The sequence below is a fragment of the Paroedura picta genome, chromosome 1, assembly GCF_049243985.1.
Source record: "Paroedura picta isolate Pp20150507F chromosome 1, Ppicta_v3.0, whole genome shotgun sequence".
Classification (NCBI taxonomy): Eukaryota; Metazoa; Chordata; class Lepidosauria; order Squamata; family Gekkonidae; genus Paroedura; species Paroedura picta.
Window position 1 is genome coordinate 56486430 of NC_135369.1, and position 21709 is coordinate 56508138.

Sequence of the window (21709 nt, forward strand, 5' to 3'; positions counted from 1 at the left end):
TAAGAATCAAAGGAGAGTAGTTGATTGAGGCAGGGTCTGGGGGTTTGGTCTGTCTTCTCAGTTCCTGCCCTTCTTTCAAGCCTATATGAGGCAGAGACACTGTAGTGGTAGGAAAGGGGGGGGAGGGTGCGAAAGGATGATGAAGGGTGTGGGTGGTGATATCAGTTCTGCTGACATATCGCTTCCAGGGCATGTGACATGGAGGCATCAATTCTGGGGGTCACTGAAGCCTGAAAATTTATTTCAGGGGCTCTTTCATAGTCAGAAGGTTGAAAAAGGCTGAAATAAGCATCCTATCATGTGAATTTGCTCACTACAAATTTACACCACATGGTGCCTAAAAGATAATTATGCTTATTAACTACGTAGAATATTCCATAACCCAGGTGCTACTAAGAAAAAGTGCTATCAGCAGCCACCCACTCTGAATTGTGCCCAGATATACACTTAGCGAGCTGCTTGTGGCACAGAGTGGCAAGGCAGCAGACATGCAGTCTGAAGCTTTGCCCATGAAGCTGGGAGTTCAATCCCAGCAGCCGGCTCAAGGTTGGCTCAGCCTTCCATCCTTCCGAGGTCGGTAAAATGAGTACCCAGCTTGCTGGGGGGTAAACGGTAATGACTGGGGAAGGCACTGGTAAACCACCCCATATTGAGTCTGCCATGAAAAGGCTAGAGGGCGGCACCCCAAGGTCAGACATGACCCGGTGCTTGCACAGGGGATACCTTTACCTTTTACCAAAGGTAAGACTTCTGCTACATTTAAGTCGTACGGAATGGCCCCAGGTGTGGGTGGATGTTGGGGCGGGGAGAGACTGCAGTGGAGTATAATGCTATGGAGGCCACCTTCCAAAGCAGCCATTTTCTCCAGGGGAACTGATCTAAGTTGCTGGAAATAAAATGTAATTCCTAGAGATCTCCATTCCCCACCTTTTGTAGGGACTTCAGCACATACCCACTTATTTCCAAGCAGATCATCTGAGTTTTGTATCTCATTATCTAAAGCTCTGGAGGCCTATGGGAAAGATGGGCCTTGGCCAGTATCTCCAGGCTATGGTCACATATCTGAGGATTAACAAACAAATGTATTAATTAAAAAAGTTTAACCCAGATAAAATGGAGGTCATGATAGTTGGGAAGACAGAGTATTAGGTATGTGTTGATTTACCAAACTTAGATAAGGTTAAGATTTCCATAGTACACCAAAGGATATTAATGCATATTCCTTAAATACAATAATGTCCAGTCCCTATTAAATACCTCTTACCTGCCAATACCTTTGTGTAATAGCCACCACAACACTCATAGTCTGGTTGAACAGCATGCATCTGGCCACCACAGCAAATGCCTGATGTATTAATAGTTTGGATGTACTTATCCTCACAACACTGGTAACCAGGTGTATTGTTGAACAGAATCCCATTACAACACACCTAGATGTCACAAAGAAAGAGACTTTATATTAAAAACATGTCTTCCTGGGGGTGGGAAATTTCAAAAGAAAATGCATATATATTAGTTTAGAACTGCTATTAATAATACTGCTGTAACATATGCAATGACCTCTTGCACTACAAGAATTAAGTAAAATTACAGCATTTTTATTTTGACACTTACTGTTTTTAAGCACATTTTATACTAATGCATTCCTTATTAATATTTCATGTTTCCTATGACACTGCAAAGTCTTCTTTAGTGAGGGGATATCACAGTACTGACACAGAGTTACACCATGTTTGAATTCTGTTTTCTTTCAAAAAGGAGCAGTCTGATATGATGACCCTCAAGACTAAAAAAAGATGGCTTCCCAATATGAAGACTGTGTTATGTCTTCAGGTTAATATTAAGTGAAATTTCTTCCTTTATAACATATGATCACTTATTTATGACCATGGTTTTTCAAAGAGCACGTTTCAAGTTAAATCTCCCCCACTCTCCATTACACACACACACACACACACACACACACACACACACACACACACACACACACACACACTGTTAAAAGTAAAATTTGCATGGAAATGATTTTTGAATAGCCTTTTAACTGAGAACTTCTTGTCAGGTGCTGTTGGGATAAATCATGTGCTTGAACAATCACATAATTATATGTATGTTTCAACCTCTGTTGTATCTGTTGTATACATGACACATATTGAACAGTTGTTTGAATATCATAAAATGCAATCTCAGAACTTACATTCATCTCATTTTACAATGAATAGTTATCATGGCAAGACAGAAGGCAATATTTTGGTGGCACTGAACAGATATTTTAGTGAAACCTTGTTGATCCTTTCTTCCCTTTTGAGCCAAGCCAAAAGAATTCACACAAATGTGGTTTGCATATAAAAAACAACTATCCACACGAAAAAGTGCCCAAAAGATTATTGCTTCATATTGGTTGTTGATTTTTTAAAAAATAAATGATCAATATAAAGATTAAAAGCCTTGAAAATTCAGGTAAGCTTACTTGGACTATAAGGAATCACTAAGACTGAAATGTTACAGAACCCAGTGGCTGCCCTTCTTTTTCTCTCCACCCACTAGACAATGAAGTCTATGAAATGGAATAACTAGCAGTTAATTTCCTGTCCCAGATCTTTTCCCTCAGCAGCCACAAAGGATTGGGAATGTTGCCATGCAATGATGTCATGTTACACATTTGATTTTACTAGCTATTTCCATGTGGAAGATATATGGACTGAGGGTTGCCAGATCCTTCCTGGCCACTGGTGGGGAACAAGGAGAAGGATTGACATATCCAGGCTGGGAAACTCCTAAAGATTTGTGGATGGAGCCTGGGGAGGACACAGACCTCAGTGGGATATAACACTATACAGTCTACCCATCAAAGCGTCCATTTTCTCTAGAGGAACTAATCTTTGTAGGATAGAGATGAGCTGTAATTCTGGGGTGGGGGGGGGGCTGGTTCCATCTGGCATCCCTACATGTGGCCTCCACAGCATTTATTTAAGGCCTATGATTGAGACCAAGGATGACAGTTAACATACGCAGGCCTCCGCCCCACAACCCACAGATTTATATCTACATTGCCATTGGGGATTCCCTCAAAATAGGAAATACCTCAGATGCAACAGGCACCATTTATTTTAAATTATTGTCATTATAAGATTACATTAACTTTTATACTATTTATTTAACTTATATGTGTGTATTTTAAACTTGTAGGCCACCCTGAGCCATAGGGAAGGGTGGCATATAAATGAAATTTTTGTTGTTTATATTATTATTAATAATAATAATAATAATATTAATAATAATAATAATATAATCTCCCCTCATTTTTTAGTCCTCAAATTCATTCTTAAGTTCAAAATCTGATAAATGTATATTTTGCCCTTGATACATGCATACAAATATCGATGTGAACTTTATGAAACTATATTATTCTGTATAATAATCTATAATGAGGTGGCAGGGGAAATGAAACTGTTGAATTCAAAAGAAATGTTTATTTTTTTACTGTACTTTTACTTCTGAGTGAAACATTTCATAGCTGAAAACAAGGGCACACCTATGTACAAGTACATGGGTGAATCCAGGAATGAAGTACTGCAGCACAAAGGGGCAGGCCTGATGGTATGGCCTAGGGGAACACATGTAGGTCCCACAATACCAGACACTGCCCTCCAAAGGAAGCTAATACAGTGCATACAAAGCAAATATGGGGGAGCACGCAATGTGAGATTATCTGTGGAGGCCATCAGGGTGCCTGACTGGCAAGTTCCATCAGTACCAGCTTGGAGGTCACAAGAGGCTACAGGGGCAATTGGCACAATCAACACTGGAAGGGGGAGGGAAGGAAAGAGAGAGACCCCCCCACACTTCACCTAGCCAAGCGGCTCACCAGCCACTGAGCTGAGAATGGAGATGATCTGTAGGGATGGAAGAGAGCTTAGAAAGAGAGACTCTGAGAAGTCCTGTAAGCTGAGGAAATCTCATGGGGACAGCTGGAAATGTGGGCTGCCAGGTGGCAACTGATGGTCTCCTACTGATTCACCAAAGAAGAGTGATTAGGTAGCCCTAGGATAGCCTTGGCGGAGGGCGAACCTCAGAGACCCAGATGGGTTTTCTCCTTTCAGAGGGCCGGGTAGTTTGTATAAATTAGGTTAGGCTGGGGAGCTGGATTTGTGGGTGGGGTGGTTAGGCTGGGTGGTGAGTTATTATTATTGCAGAGGATAGGGCTATTTAGTTAGGGGGGATGCCTGGGAGTACAGGGGCCCTGAATGGGATGGGGATCCCAGTGATTATGGGAGGTATAGTGTGGGGAGGACGTTTGACAAAAGAAGGATATGGGTCTAGTAGGCCAACGGCCATGGGGTTTCCATGGCTGTGGGTTTGGCTATGAGTGCTGCCTTTCTAACCTCCATCCCATCCCTAGACGTGTGGGAGGCTAGGGAGTGAGCCAACACTGGCCTTGTGCAACGCCAGGTCAGTTCCGGCCCCATGGTAAAGGGGGTGGAAGTCCTGGTCCTGAAAGCTTTCTCTTACTGGCTTTCCAGGTCCTGTCGATTGCTGGGGTATAGTGTGTCATAATGGTTTGGCACCATCCACCCTACATGCCCCCAGCAAGCCTGTTGAGCCTCTTGGAGGTGGTAACGGCCTCGTCTTGCAGTACTCGAGTCTGAGAATTCTCAGTGACTTAAATGTCCTTGTCGTTTTACTGTCCTCTGGGTTAACTTTGGACCTGGTGTCAAACATGGCGATGTTAGGGCTCTCCCAACTTGTTACCAGTCCCACTCCTCAATTTGATCTTCAGGGCTGGAGTAGAGGTGGATCTGATGGTAGCTAATCCAGTCCCATGGTCAGACTACTATGCCCTGGTTTAGGATACCACCCCCACCCTGTGTGGTGGCAGGTGTATTTTAGCCCATCTGCAGAGACTTATGAATTCTATTAGATTCCTGAATGCTCTGCAGGACCTGATGCCTCCAGGTGACTCATTGGTGGTGCTAGTGGAGGACTAGCAGTCCTACTTGACTGCCATCATTGATGAGATCACTCCTCGGCATCCTCTCTGCCTTCACCTCAAATTGACCCCATGTATACATTGGATCTTTGGGAGAGAAAGAGATCAGTGAGATGACTAGAGCAAGTGTGGAGGAAGACTCGCAACCAGGCTGCAAGAACATCTTATTGCATACTGATGAATGAGTATGAGATGGCTTTGAAGGCAGCTAAATGTGAGTCTTATGCCACCTCTATAGCATCCGTAAGCTCTCATGTGGCTGAATTATTTAGGGTAATTTGATCCCTTACCACCCTAAAGGAGGGGTGCAAAATTAGTAGTCAATTGGACTTGGCTGTGAGGCATTTGAGAGCGTTTTCACAGATAGTCTTGTCATTCCGCCATGACCTTCTTGCTACAATTGATACAGATAAAGAACAAGGGACCCTTTGGGGGATATGTTTGATGGCCTCAGGCAGAGTCAGTGAGGGTGACTACTTGCCCCCTTGATCCCTATCTTTCTTGGTTGCTCAAAATGAGCAACCAGTGGATAGGAGGACCTCTGTGAGATATGGTTAATCTCTCCCTATCTACCAGGGAGTTTCCAGAGACACTAAGGAGGTGGTGGTTTGTTGTCTACTGAAAAAAACATCGCTGGAGCCATAGGACCCAGCCAGCTATCACCCAATTTCACATCTTGCTTTTCTGGGTAAGGTAGTTGAAAGGGCTGCCATGGACCGGCTCCTGGCATACTTGGAGGTGACCTTGGATACCTCCTTATCAATGGAGGCCCAGGTCTTCAGAGCAGCCCACATAGCATTTTTCTGCCTCCCCCAGGCTCAACTGGTAGCGGCCTAACTACTGCAGGAGTGCTTGGCCACAGTGATTCATGCAATGGTCACCTCTAGACTGGAATTCTGTAACTCACTCTATGTGGGCCTACCATTGTCCCTGAGCCAGAAAGTGCAGCTGGTGCAGCATGTGGCTGTTTAGATCCAAGAGAAAGCAATTGCGCATCCACAGACCTAACAGACCTAACATGGAATTGCATTGGCAGCTTCAGTGGATAAACTCCATTTGATTACTAATAAGGGTTCTGCCCTAGAGATCCCAGGCTAGCCTGATCTTGGAAGCTAAGCAGGGTTGGCACTGGTTAGTATTTGGATAAGAGACTACCAATAAAGCAGAGGCAGGCAATGGCAAACCACCTCTGGTAAAATATTATCTTCTTTTCAAGTTAGAGTGCTAGAGATTGGTGGATACAAATCTTTAAACAGCCTAAATAATTCGTTAAGCCCCCTAGAGGTGGGCTTTGTCCGTGATGAGGAAGGGTCCGGGTTGGACCCTTCCTCACGACAGACAATCGGAGGGACCAATCGGCAGGCGCTTCGCTCCGATTCCCAGCCTGAGCAACTGCTCAGGATTCCCAGCCTGAGCAACTGCGAGCCAGCAGTTGCTCCCGGACTGACGCTGCGAGAGGCGCAAAGCGCCTCTCGCAGCGTCAGACCGCCGCCCGAGGGAACCCCCAGCAGTCGCGCGAAGCGCGGCTGCTGGGGCTTCCCTCCCTGCTGGACTCACGCGCCTTCTCCCCTTTCAAAACCCCTTTTTATAAAGGGGCTTTGAAACTAGTTTATTTAATAATTCACAAGAACATTACAGGCAATTTCGCATTTGAAGGAATTAGCAGAACTAAATTAGAAGTAATGCATATTACTAGTGGGTCTAATCTACCTGTCTGCTCCACCCTGAATCAGACTTTTAAAACATTTCATCTGTTTTTTCTCCAAGAATCAAACGAGCACATCTGCTCACTTCCAGGGACAGATTGCACGTATTTGCTATCACCAAGATCTCCAACTGCACATCTGCCTGCTCTTCTCTGAAAATTGTATTAGCTGTCTCCAATATGACTGGATGTTGCAGCTACATTAAAATAGGCTCAGGTATACATATGATTGACTGCTTGGCAGCTAGGGGCCAGGAGCCCTCCTGACACTTTCCACCAACAATGTCCGCAGCCTACAACCCAGGAAAAACCCTAGCAAGTTCAGTCAATCTTTATTACATTCCATTGGTCATACACAAACAGAACCAATAATATTAATGGATAATCTGTCACCATACCTCATATAGCCCTTGCAATATAGGATTTGTTCTGTTGGGTTCCACAGGGTTCTGTTTGTTGTGCATGCTTTCAGCTTTCTAGGGTGTACCAGTATGGCATTCAGCAATGTATTTCTTAGTGTGGATGGCAATCCTAAAAACATTTTCCTAGGAGTAAGACCAATAAATAGCATGGGGCATATTTCTGAGTAGACCTGCTTAAAATCATCACCTTCGCCACTTGACGCTGCCATGACTGTCCAGTGCTTGTTAATAAGGCTGAAGCTTTTAAGGTCAGTAACGTACTTTCCATGTTTCATGGGATACTTCTGAACTTCAGTGATTCTAGAGTCCAGTGGCACCTTTAAGGCCAACCAAGTTTTATTCAAGGGGTGAGTTTTCGTGTGCACATACACTTCCTCAGACACAATATCATGGAATGGAAGTAATCAGTTCAAACTTGTAGGTAGAGTGTGAGAGTAAATTAACATGCAACATAATGAAAGTAGTTAACAGATTCCAGAGATAAATAGGGGGGAAAACAGCAATTTGGATTTATTTCTATTCACTGAAGATTGAATTGCATGGGAAACATTTGGTGTATAATAAATATGTCCACATTAGGAAAATAATGGGCATATAGATAATCAATTGGTGACAGCAGTTAGCTGAGATCTTGCCTTGGCAGCCCTACCTTCTAAGCCTAGTAAGCTCAGGTCCCTCCTGGCAAGCAGCAGGGGATGGAGAGGACTTAACAGGAGTAACCGGGAGGCCCATCTGATGTGCAGTGACAAGTCTATGCTGCTGCCTATGTGACCCAGACTGATTGATATGCCAAAAAGTTGCTGTTTGGTGATGGGAACTTGTATTCCGATAGCAAGGATCAATTCTATTCAGCCTAACTTTGCTTTGGTTCTGTTTCTTGAGACAAAACTGTAGGTAAGATCAGATTCTTAAACACTTCTGTGTCTTGGCCTCACACCGTGTGAGCCACAAGCTCACTTATGAGCCACAAGCTCATAAGTTTAATTGAAATGTATGTCAGCAAGGAAATCTCTATCTATACTTCGGCAGATTGATGATGTTCCAGTGACTGTTATCTGTGTTAGTGAAAAGCTATTAACTAGCACATACACAGGCTTGCTATGGTTCAGTAACATTTTTCCTTTAGGCACTAACATTATTCACGTGATTAGCCCCATTGAGTTCTGAGCATGCAGGGCAACGATACCATGACTTTCATATTTCCTGCGGTAATTACTTTTAAACAGGTGAGATGCTAACAATCAAACTGAGCAGGAGATAAAGAAAATTACAGGAATTAACACAATTTATGATGCTGAGCATTTTATGCAGTTAATCAGTAAAACAAAGCAACCCCCATATTCCCCTGATTCCTTTATCAAAGAATTACAGAAATCAGAAACAACTATTTCCTTTAAAAGGCTGAATTGCTGCTTCAAAAACCACAAGCAGAACTAAGCAAAAAATCCCAATTCTCACTAATTTGGAATCATTAATATACAGATCTTAGCTTAAGCTCTGGGATCTCTTTATACTCAATACAGGAGTCATACATTAAAATATTTTTTTCTAAATAATCTTAGTACTATGCACCCTAAACCTATGTGGCTATATTCAGAAATAAGTCCCATTGAGTTTAATAGGATTTACTCCAAAGATATAATATTTAGGACTGTACCCTTGTTATACTTGGAATTAATTTGTTTGTGTTTCCTTTCTTTTTTATATATGTTATCACACTTGTTAGGGTCTACTTGCTGCTAAAGTGGCATCTACTTTTCTACAAGAAAAATAATAGATTTGCTACTTGGATGTTTTTTATTGTTGCTGAAGATATATTCCTCTTCTGGTGCTGAGTAGGAAAACATGCCTCTGACAACCCAGAATGTGACCATTTGTCTACCGCAAATGCATTCCATAAAGAAACATGGCTAGATTGAGAAGACAACCAGATCTGTCTTTTTCTTGACCACAGAACTGCTACAAACAGGATAAAAACTGTCATCACTCTGAATTTAAATGACTTAAGATTCTTCTCTGGACATTTTATAAAATTATAGCTCCTTAATGATCAATTATTTTATTGACACACCAACAAAGCCTACATAAACTTGCTTATCTCACAAATGTGTGATGTTTACTCCATTAAGAATGCATGTTGTTCAGACGATTTGGGGCTGAAACGGCTTTGGAGCTTGATTCTCTCTTGATATCTTGGCAGTAATCACAAAAGACAGAGATAGTGTGAACCTCTCAGCTCACTTTGGAGATAATTTTGATACTGCCCAGACATGCCATGATACACAGGAGCACTGATAGCCATTGTGAAGCCATGGCCCAATGTGCTATGAAATGCTCACTCCTCATTTCTCCTGACACCTTTATCAAGTAAGGGGATGCTAGAGTGAGTTTGCAGCATGAGCCCACAGGGAATCCTTTCGCCCTGAGTTCTTGGAGTGGCAGGAGGAGATTCTTTTTTTAATGGAGCTTTTTGTACTTGCCAGAAGTTCTTTCTGGAAGTGCCAAAGAATAGGTCTACATAAAGCCATAGAGTTTCTGATGGTAGAGCTACCCTTTGTCAATTCTGGAGGAGCTCTATGAATCATCAGAAATTATATGCTCAGTTCTGTAAGAACTTCTAGTAAGTATATGAGCTTACATTTCTTTAAAACAAATTCTCCCATGATGCTGCCTGGCAACTTTATGATAGTCCACATGCTTTGAGGCACCATGATGTCATTGTGTAAATGGTAGGAGATACACTTCATCAAATACTATTTGGCCAGCACAACACTGCACAATAGTCTGGGGAACAAAACTACTCCAAGAGTCCTTTTGATGATGAGCAAGGAAACAGTGCCAGCCCCTTTCCTTTCCTGCCACCAAAATTCATTTTCATGGCACAGGTATAACACATAAGTGTAACAACAGTCTTTATATCAGGTTGGAGAAGAAACAGACAACAAAACAGTACTAGTAGAGCATAGGAGGTCTACAACATCTGTTTTCTTCATTAACTTACACTTTTCTGAATCAATATGATTTAGTTGACAAAAGTGCTCTAAATTGTTATGACTCCCTAGAACTCTAAAGTTGAATGTTTCCCTTTTCATCAACTCAACTCTTTTCTTGAGATAATCTCTTGTTACAGTTTTTCACCCCTATATAACTCAGATAGAGCTTCCCAATTACCCCCTACTCAACACAATCCTTAGCCTCATTTATCTTGCCAGCCCTCATTTGTATTCTTGATGATACTATTACGTAGCTCCGAGTCCCGAACATCCTCTGCAACCTGCTGTAAATTCCAAAATAGCAGTTTTGGCAGCATTTTAAGACAGTTACTATTTGCATTGGTATGAAGCCCAGAGGATATGCATTACCAACCCATAAAATAGAATGCATTCAAGTAATGTCAGGATTAAGTCATATTCCAGAAAAAGCAAATGTGCTGAAATTGGTAATGGTCTTCATTATCTCATCCTCTTATATTTAGGTATAGCAGCCAGGGTTCTCATCAGGTCAGTATTATCTCATCCACTTTTATTTAGAGATAATACTCATTGATGGTTTAATGAGGCATATATATACTTTGACAACCTGCCTGTTATTAAATATTGTTGTTCTTAATTGTTTCTCTGTTCAGATTAAGAATTCTCACTTGAAGCAATGCACATTGTGCAATTCTTTGTCAGAAAGTTGGCTTATATCATAACAAATGATGAGGAAGTCTATTCCATACTTCCTGGACCACAGGTTGCCAGCTTGGTGTAGTGGCTAGGAGTGCGGACTTCTAATCTGGCATGCCGGGTTCGATTCTGCGCTCCCCCACATGCAACCATTTGGGTGACCCTGGGCTCGCCACGGCACTGATAAAATTGTTCTGACCGAGCAGGAATATCAGGGCTCTCTCAGCCTCACCCACCCCACAGGGTGTCTGTTGTGGGGAGAGGAATGGGAAGGCGACTGTAAGCCGCTTTGAGCCTCCTTCGGGTAGGGAAAAGCGGCATATAAGAACCAACTCTTCTTCTTCTTCGTCTTCTAAACAGCAGATACTTTTTATTAGTACTGTGGCAATAAGCAATATTAATGAGCAGAGAGAAATGGATGTGATTTAATTGGAGGATAGATGTAGTTCAAGATGTACATGCGAGAAAGAATGGGAAATCTCAAGAAGCAAAGAGGACACTGTGAAAATCTGAGGGTGGACTCAGAGATCTGACCAGTCAACTATCCACACAATACAATTATTGGCTGACAAGAGAATCTGCTCAACCAGTATAGCATGTGCAAGTTCAGACTGGACAGAAAGTGAAAGAGGCTATCCCAATTTGACACTAAATCTGAAAATGGGTGATGGAACTCAATCTTATATCTAGAGCAGGGGTAGTCAAACTGCGGCATTCGCTGGCAGGGGCTCCTGGGAATTGTAGTCCATGGACATCTGGAGGGCCGCAGTTTGACTACCCCTGATCTAGAGGAACAATACAAAGCATTCAGTAACAAAGTGACTACTTCATGCTATTCTTATAAATAAGACCAAATATGTACATTATGACTTACTTCTACATAGAATTGTGGCCTAAGGTTATGGAAAATTATTTGGGACTTGGATAAATAAAGGACGTCTCCAACACCCTTTACTTGAATGCTCTTTACATTAATAAAGTGCAAAGGGGGAGAAAATGAAGCATTATCCAACTCTCTCAACAGTTTTTAACCTCAGGTTCCCTTCTGTGTTCCATTCTGCTCAACTTTGAAAGTGCAAACTGATGTTCATGACAACTACATTATTAAGGACTGTAGATGTAGATGTTGGATCTTACTTGGATTATAATGTATAACAAAACATTTGTATTTCATAAAGCCAGTGTTTGAAAACTTTATCACAGTAGAAACAGAAGGTGAATATTCCAGTTCTGTCTGTCAGGAGAATGATACATAAGATGTTTATCATCCAAAATATTAATTGGTTCCTTTTGGTGACTTTTACTGATAAACATATTTGGTAGCTCCTAAACTTGCTATTAAACTTATAAAATTACGTTCTATCATTTTATTTGGTATCTTTTACATCAAATGATTTAAAGTTTGAGGTTGATTATACTTCTTAATTGTACACTCAGATTACCACCTTTTAGGTATAAAATTCCTCAAATGGCTTTCACTGCAATCAAAATGCTCCAGGTAAAATGCATAAAGAACAATGGCTTTCATGCTCTGCTGAACTGGTGTAAATTATGTATGTAGTAATGGTATGAATCCTTACCAAAGGATGTGAAGCTGGTGCAGAATTTGGGGGGAAATTTACAGGGAGTGATGCTTTTTCAGACTGCATACTAAATACACAGATGGCTATTGCTTTGGATTAGGGATGTATACCTTTTTTCATTTTTGATTCTCTTTAGTTTTACAAATACACATTTTTAATTCATATGTTGTTTCCATTAATTTCCAGGAATAACTACCCCCTCCATTCAACTGGAATGAAATTCTAATCTAAGGGATTGTACCCCTCACACAAGAGATTTTCCCTGCCAAAACACATTAGCCTTAGCCTATATGACAGGGAAAGATGGACCATCTTATATCCACCAACAGATAAATACAATCTGGCCGACTGCATCAATTCTGGACCTCAGAGAGATTAATGGACTATTTTAGTCCTTTGTAGGTATGCTGTCTGAACTGTATGAGTCAGCTATGTGGGAGGCCACACAGTTCACTCCTAGTTTGCGTTACCTGGAAGAACTCAGCTCAAAAGCAACAGACATACTGAAACACTGCTTTTGGCCTGGCTAAACAAAGTCTACAACATCATAGAATCATGTAAAGTTTTGAGTTCTCTCGCATGGTATATTATGCATGCCATTCCCCCTTATATTCTATCCCTTTCTATCCCCTTATATTCTATCCCTATCTGTCCAGAATTCTCCCTCTTCTCCTCTCCATTAATGTGATTTAAAGAAAAACTCTAGTCTGGCAATTTGAGCCAACAGACCACTCCTCAGCAAGCCAGTCAGCAGAGACCCTCTCCTCAATGTGATTACAGGATCTGAATACAGTGGTATATTATGTCAGTTACCTTTGCATATATCCGCACTCTTAAGTAAATTTTGCCTCCAGAATGAAAATGTGGTTCCTTCACAAAGTGAGCTAGCCTTGTAGTGTAGTTCCTTAGTTATAAAAAAATGAAGCACACTGTCCCACCCTGTCAAAGTTAGATCTTGTTGGCTTTACTTCTGGAACCCTTTTGGGAAGTTATAGAGCCCTTTTTCTTATACCCCTTTATCAGAAAGGCACTGAGACATTTTTAACAGCAAACAAATACAAGATTTGATTTTCCAAAGAGGATTATGGAAGTTGGAATGAGTAATCAAGTTTTTTCCCCATACAAATTGGTTATTTTATAGTTTCAGGTTTTTGTTACAAGCTTTTGATATGTTCATAAGCTTTTCTTTCAGATGTTAAGATTTCTCTTAAACTGAGAGGTTTTGTTGTGACGTTTTCCACAAAACATGTCCTTTTTCAATCGAGTTTTCCCTGAACTCCCTGGATCCTAGAAACTGGCATGCTTTCCTGGTGCCTCCACTTTTCTTTCCTTGAAGTACCAGTATTCTGCTGCCTACTGAGAAGACTGAACCACTTTCTCATATGCACAAGTCTGAGGAAATGCACACTCCTGATTTCCCCTTTCTAACTGGGCAGGGATTCTCCTCTCCTTAAAAAAAATCTTTTGTGCTTCCAAATTGGCACAAATTGTGAGTTAGCACTTCACTGCCCAAATTACCACTGTCAAATATATGCCCTAGTTGTCCAGACACTATGTGGATTAGCTGTCAGTAGAAAACTCAGTTCTCTTTTATCCTTGGAGCAGATGGTCAGCTAGGCACAGACATAGATTCTGTCAGAACCACAATAGATTCAAATCAGACTTAATCTCTCTCAGCACACAGCTAGAATATATTAATTACCTCTCACCTGATGCAAGCCAATCAGTGGCTCAGGGGAGCATCTCACAGCCTCTCTCTACCTAGTGAAGATATTTAACCTTCACTAACTGTTGCTGTTATTTCAGCCCTCAGAACCTGACATTCAGACTTCTGTCCATCACATACTGCTTTGTCTTCAGCTATACAGTAATACTGGCAAGGCTAGCACTTCCCGGACTCAAAACAGGAGGATGTATGTAGTCCATCTTACTCTATCTTCTCTCTGAAGCCTGTCATAGCAACCACGGCATCCCAGAGATGGAAAGGTCCAGTCTTTGGGTCCCTTCCTATACCCTTCCCACCACAGCCCAGAAATCTATTGGACAAAACTTTTGAGGAGCACAATGGCATATTTGGTGCTCTTGACAAAAACAGGGAAAGAAAGGAGTGGCAAGCACAACAGGCTGGCAATGCTCACACTACAACCACAACCATAATAACATTGATTAGTCAATTGCAGCACTATCTGGAGTACATTGTGTTGCCTAGGCTGGGAGCCAGGCAACAGGGCAGCATAACTTTTCTAGTTCTTCCCAAGTCTTATGTAAAAGTTCAGCCTCACAAGAAAATCAGTGCAAGAGGGCATTTGTATTTCCTTTGACTTGTAAATAGCTGCTGATAGATATTTGTGTCTAAATGAGAAAGGAAGACTACAAATGAAGGGAAAAATGTTTACTTTCAAGCTTTATTTATCAGTTTGTAGCAAATGATCAATATCATTGTAGCAAATTCACTTTTTAAAAAGGCTACATTATATGTGCTTTACAAAAAGAAAAAAGCTACAAAGCCAAAAAGTTACACTGCAGGTAAAAGCGAAACTTGCAATGACATGGCTAAATTTCACAGATGCTAAATGCAGTACAAAGCTAAGGCTGCATGAGCTGCAGTAATTTATATTTTTATGTGAATCACTCAAATAACTCACTTTCCTAATTGCTGTCTTGTCTGACAGGGAATCTTATGAATACACACTGTCATTGAATGTGCGATGAGGCTGTTGACAAATAGGCACATTATTTCATTACATTAAATCTTACCTTCAAACTAAGAGTTTTCCACCTCATTTGTCAATAAAAACTGTGCACAGACTCCCACTCTCTGACTACACTATTGATCCAACTCCTAAACTGCAACTAATATGACCATTAATCTGCAAATGACCATAATTTTAAAATATTTCTGACAAATCACGATAGGCCACTGTTCAGAGTTGCTCATCATTGTCAGGTAAACAACCACCCACTTGTAGCTGAAACTAAATGGATTTGTTGTAAAGCAGCATCAAATCATTCAATCATGCAAGTCTCCAAAAAGGCATCTAATCATCCCAATAAACTAATATTTGCCATGCAGATTATGATAAATGATAAGAATAAAATGCACAAGAGGAAACATCATCCTCAAGCTTTTTATTATCAGTTTTTCAAGTAAATATAGGGAGTGCAACACTGTTGGAAGTCAACATATATCAAGGAACAGCCAGATACTACAACGCCACTGTGCTAAACTGGCTATAAAGTACACATCCTCCTGGATCAGACTGCATCTCTGCAATATGGCTAGGTAGTAGAGCATGTGCTTTGGACACAGAAGGTCCTATGTTCAATCCCTGGCATCTTCAGTTCAAATGATCAGGTAGTAGATGACATGAAAGACAGCAACATGAGAATCTGAACAGCTGCTGCCAGTCAGAATAGAAAACAGTAACTGGAATAAATCACTGTTCTGACTCTATACAACAGCTTCATGTGTTCTAGGTAAAGGTAAAGGTAAAGGTTTCCCCTGTGCAAGCACCGAGTCATGTCTGACCCTTGGGGTGACGCCCTCTAGCGTTTTCATGGCAGACTCAATACGGGGTGGTTTGCCAGTGCCTTCCCCAGTCATGACCGTTTTCCTCCCAGCAAGCTGGGTACTCATTTTACCGACCTCGGAAGGATGGAAGGCTGAGTCAACCTTGAGCCGGCTGCTGGGATTGAACTCCCAGCCTCATGGGCAAAGCTTTCAGACAGCTGCCTTACCACTCTGCGCCACAAGAGGCTCTTTCATGTGTTCTAAGTGTGTTCAAATTAAAATACTGCACCCGTGCAATTTAATGCTACATTTTAGTGCTACTCTGTTGGCTAGTAGTGCTCTAATAAACAGCCTTTTGTTACTTATAGCAACTTATATTTACATGCTGGTTTTTCTAGGTGTTCAAAGCATATCAAAAATATTAGTAAAAATTCCAACAGTGATTAAGGTAGGGCAGTATTATCTTCATTTTAAAGACTGAAGGCCTAGGCTGGCAGACAGCAGATTGACCCTGTCAATCTGAGTCCCCTGAATTCCCATATATTTTTCTATTTTTTTGTGCTCAGTTTACCCACTTTGTGTGACCCTCTCTTCTCTCAGAAAGCTGCTGGACAAAGCATTCAATGAGCGACTCTGATTGAAACAGCAACCATCCTGTAATACAGAACTGTAATTAGGAACATAGATTGGGCTTCATCCCTTTTATCCTGGTTGTCCAAGTCTCAGACAGTGATGTGGGACAACAGCATTGGCGCTTCCTCCCTAATAGCAGGCAAAACCCTGATCCAGTATCTTGTCGGGGGTGGGCATTGAAGGATACTTCTGTGTATTTCCCTTGTGTCTACTGAAGAGAAACAGAGATCGATTATACACAGGGCAGGGATGCCAGGCTGGTGGCTGCAGGCAGCGGGGCTAATCCTTGCATACACATGATGTCCCTGCCATCCCAGCCTTTTCCCAGCCCTGGCCCAAATCACGGCCTCAGATGGCCCGTGGCAGATTGTTCCACTTTCCCTGTTTTGCCATGGTGGCAAGCAGAGGCCCGGCCCGGGCAGGCCTGCAAGGACACAAAATACCCTGTTCAGCTTTGTGCTGTGGAGCTGAATAAGGCATGTTTATACCCCCACAATGGTGGGATAGTAGCATGCCACTATCACACCATCCTGTGGTGGGACCTCTGTGCCCCCCCCCCCCCCGCACCGCCACCCTGCTGCCGCTACCAGTGTTAGTCACAGCGGAAATTTCCTGCCCTGTGTGCCAGGGGATTTCTTCCCCCATGTGTACACAGGATCCAGCGAGGCATGCTGACCCACTTCCAGGAATTGGTGGAGGCCCAGCGTGGCTGTTGCCATGCATAATTGGTCAGAGTGTTCCTTGTAGGCCCGTGATAACCAGCAGACCCTATGAGTGCCAGTCTAAGAAAGCAGCTGGACTAATGTAAGCCTAGCCCAGGGAACACTGAGCTAGATGGGCTAGGGCTGTTTGAAGTCTTTCTACTTGCTTGCTTCTGACCTCTGCAGCATTCTTTTGAATAATCCTCCTTTAATTTCCATCCCCTTTCATATTGTTTGCTGCAAAAGTACTTTGATAGATTAAAGACACTATTCTTTTTTTAATCTATATTTTTAAACAACTCCCGTTTTTGTTCACTAAATAAATCTTTATATAGGCTATGTTCTTGGGATTCATTCATCTGAAATATGAGTGGGTTTGCTACACTGCTAGAAGGCTTGAAAAAACTTGGTTGCTTCTATGCTGTCAGGGACCCTGGTGTAAACTGCACGGAGCTTTTATTCCAACCCCAGATCAATTCAGTCCCTGCCCTCTAAATAGAATGCGATGTCCGTTTGGATTTTAGGCGATTTAAATTTTCCTTCTGCAGCAAGAAGGATTGATCCGGAGTGACCCTACCTTTATTGTGCGATATTTTAGACTGCTTTTAATCCTGAATATATTCAGAAAATCGCATTGTTTTGAATCTGGGCTCTCCTCCGTGGTAGAGGACCCGTGATTGGCTACAGGTGGTCATGTGACAAGCCTGCCTTAAAGGAGAAGCCCCTAAATTCTCTCAACTTCTGTCAGCCTTGGATTTTTTTTGTGCCTTCTTCGTCCCCCCCCCTTCAAGAAAAGAAAGGATTTCTTTCCTCCCTCCTCTGACTTCTTGGATCCTCTCCCCCCCCCCTTCAAGAAAACAAAGAAAGAGTCTCCATTTGCCCCCCCCCCTTCTGAGCCTCCCTAACCACGTGCAGAACTTTCCTGTTTCAATGGGGAGGGAGGGAAGAGGAAGACCCGAGTTCAAACAGGATTGACAATGGAATAAAAAAAGTAAGTGCAGACTCTGCCCCTGTTTCCCAACAAAACACTGCCAGGCTTAGGGGACAATAGCTTCTCCAAGCCCTGGCTCTACCAAAACCCTCACAGAACCCAGGATGCACAGGAAGAGTGAACTTGAGAAGCTGAACAGAACCCATTCACCCAGCTAGGCATGCAGGTGATGCAACTAAAGGAAGTAGGTGATTTGTGGCAGATTATTGGGTGGTTGGCATAATCAGTGTTTCAGATAAACCCTGTTGAGTTCAGCTAAAATACATCTTCTGACAACTTTAAACTGTAGCAGATTTATAAGTTTTATAAATATTCTGAAAATAAAATAGAAAACAAATCATTTGGTGTTACCTTAAACTGTGGATTATAACACAGGCCTTCACAGATATTTTCATGGATATCACACTCCAGGGGTAGACATATCCCTGCATTTTTGTGGATTGGTAGATGCTGTGCTGCAGTGCACCGTCGCAAAGCTTTACGTAACAGTTCATACCCTATGATAATGCCATTTGGTTGTCCAGGAGATGCCCAGTTTATCTGAAGTGACCTACATCAACAACAAAAAATAATAATGAATAATTTCTTTTTGAATATGAGTTATGGCATTCTGCACCAGCTGTAGATTCTGGGTGGTCTTCATGGGCAAACACATCTAGAGGACTTTACAGTAGTCTAACATTGAGGTTACTGTGTCATGTATCCATGTGGCCAGATCAATCAAGTCAGAGAATGGAGCTATCTCCCAAGCTAAATGAAGGAAGTATTTTTTTTTTTTTGCAGCTGAATTCACTTGCTTCTCTAGCAGATCCTTGATTGTCAACTGAATCAATAATGGGCAGCTGAACCTCCTCCAAGATCACCACTTTCCCAACCTGTATCACCTCTGTTGTGACAGGATTCAATTTCACCATATTGACCTTTGACTGTCTGAACTGAAAAGCCAGGCACTGGCTTAGGACCTTTACAGCATTGCTGGGGCAATTTGGACAAAGAAACACATATTTGTTGACAACCTTCAACTCTGTGTTTCTTTGTACAAACCCAGTTTCAAAACCATGAATTATTTTTCCTAAGGACTTTACATTAACCCAGTTCACATGTTACAGTGAATCTTGCATCTCCACCCTGCATGTCCATACATATATCTGTTTGTATGAAAGACGCAACACATGTTTATTTATTTATTTATTTATTTATTTGTTTATTTATTTATTTATTAGATTTTTATACCGCCCTTCTATATGGCTCAGGGTGGTTTATATATAACATCATGGGGGGATACATGGAATGGCCTAACATAGTCAAATACAACAACAATGATCTAACACTGGTTCTGAATAACACAATTTCAGTGATCTTAAACAATATCAACATAACAGGAATGGTAATTTAGCTAAGGCTGCCAGAGAGATCAGACTTGTTCAGGCCATGGGGGGGTGTCTAAGGGGGACCTGTGGATGTTATTTGGGTTTGCTCAGTCTCAGGCAAACACCTAGTGGAGGAGTTCCCTTTTGCAGACCCTGCAAAATTGTGGGAGTTCAGGCAGGGCCCTGATCTCTTCAGGGAACTCGTTCCATCAGGTGGGTGCCAGGACAGAAAAATCTCTGGCCCTCATTGAGGACTGATGTGCTTGTATGAGGCCAGGGATCACCAGCCAGTTGGCGGTGGCAGAGCGTAATGCTCTTTTGGGGGTATAGAAGAGATGGTCTCTCAGGTACACTGGGCTCAGTCCGTGTATGGCCTTGATGGTAAGAACCAAAACTTCAAGCCTAATCCGGAATTCAATTGGGAGTCAGCTGAGTTGCTGAAGTATAGGCTGGATGTGAGATCTCCACACTATATTGGTGAGAATCCTGGCTACTGCATTGTGAACCTATTGCAGTTTCTGGGTCAAGGATAAGGATAGAATGAGTTGCAGAAGTTCAGTCTAGAGGCAACAGTCACATGGATCACTGTGGTTAGGTGCTGTGGTGCCAAGTAGAGTGCTAGTAGCTTGGCTTAGTGTAAGCAGTAGAAGGCCTGCTGTGCTACTCCTGTGACCTGTGCCTCCATAGAGAGGGAGGTGTTAAGGATCCCACCCAGGTTTCTGGTGGAGTGGGCTACTGGTAGACACACTCTGTCCAGGTTGGGTAGGCACACTTCCTTACTTGGTCCCTTCTTACCCAGCCACAGGACCTCTGTCTTTGAAGGGTTGATCTTCAGACAACACTGCTTTAGCCTTTTCCTCACTGCCAGAACCCAGCTCATGGAGGCTAACAATGTAAAACCCCCACATTAAAACCCTCCAAAAAACCATAACATCTAAAACAACCAATTCCAGACAGTGGCAGCCAACCCTCCCTCCCCCAGTTCAACAGACAGATGACACCATATGGGGGGGGGGGGACAAGGGACCCACACCAATCTAATTTGCTCAAGAGTACAGTTGGAAGGGGGTAATTGGAGGAACTCCTCTTATTCTTATACTAGTAGTAAAGCCCGTTGCGTTCTGTAATGCAAAGAGCATTAGCTCATGGTTTAGTGTGGGCTTAGTGTCTTATTTGGAAGCTGGCAACCCTAAGAGGAGGTCTCTCTGTGCATAGCAGTCTTGACTCTAGTCCGGTTTATGCACAATTAGGAAGTGTGGAATTCCAGAACATGAATCTAAACCTATCTGGCAACCTTCCCTCCTCACTGCAATGTTTTCTTGACCTGAAACAGGTCAGGGGGTGCTCTGTGGGTGGTTAGGTGGCTGCAGAGACATTATACACTTTTGAGGCCCAACTTCCAAACCTCAAGGAATATTTCCAGATCAGGAATTGCTGCTCATCTCGAGACTATAAAGATCAGCTCCCCAGGCAAAAAAGGCTGCTTTGGAGAGGTAACCTTGGAGCATTGTAACCCACTGAGGTTTAGGGATACCAGCATCCAAGCAGGGTCTGAGGATCCCCTGCAAGTACAGCTCATCTCCAGGAAGTTAGGATGAAGGGAAAGCTCTCTTCCCTCTCTCCCCTCACATGCGCCCCTTCAAAAGGAATGCACGTAGACACATAAACCCCTTGGCTGGCAGCAGTCTGTTGTTTGGCTGGTGATGTCTGCCTTTCTGAAGCCTGAGGCCTACTGCTGGCAACTGCAGTTCCTGTCATTGTCCACAAGGCCAAGTCTTTGCCTAATAAAAGAAGCTGGGGACTTATCTCGTTCCCAAAGCCTCTATTGACAAGGCGGAAGAGTGGGTGGAAGGGGACATTGTGCATCCTCGGTACGTCTGGGATGGGGGAGGAGGGAGTGGTGTGCACAGGCTCAGGCAATGCTCATGGGCTCATCGCACCCATTTATGGAGCGACGAGCACCAACCTACCCTCTTTCCCTTGTGTTCATCTCCAGATTATAAAGATCAGCTTTCCAGGTGAAAATATCTGCTTTGGAGGGTGGACAGAGTTGTACAGAAGAAACATTTAAGGCCTACCTTGCAGGTTGTTGGGAAGAGTGGGTGGAAGGGGACATTGTGCATCCTCGGTACGTC

At 42.6% G+C, this 21709-nt stretch overlaps 1 protein-coding gene across 1 annotated transcript in view; it reads right to left on the reverse strand.

Moving 5' to 3' along the window:
* The window catches only part of USH2A (usherin), a 684687-nt gene that overhangs the window by 173968 nt on the left and 489010 nt on the right, over positions 1–21709 (reverse strand). The window contains exons 50-51 of the mRNA XM_077339259.1: positions 18556–18754; positions 1265–1430 (exon numbers count right to left, since the gene is read on the reverse strand). Of these exons, the coding sequence (XP_077195374.1) occupies positions 1265–1430; positions 18556–18754 (365 nt within the window). The remainder of the gene's footprint in view (positions 1–1264; positions 1431–18555; positions 18755–21709) is intronic.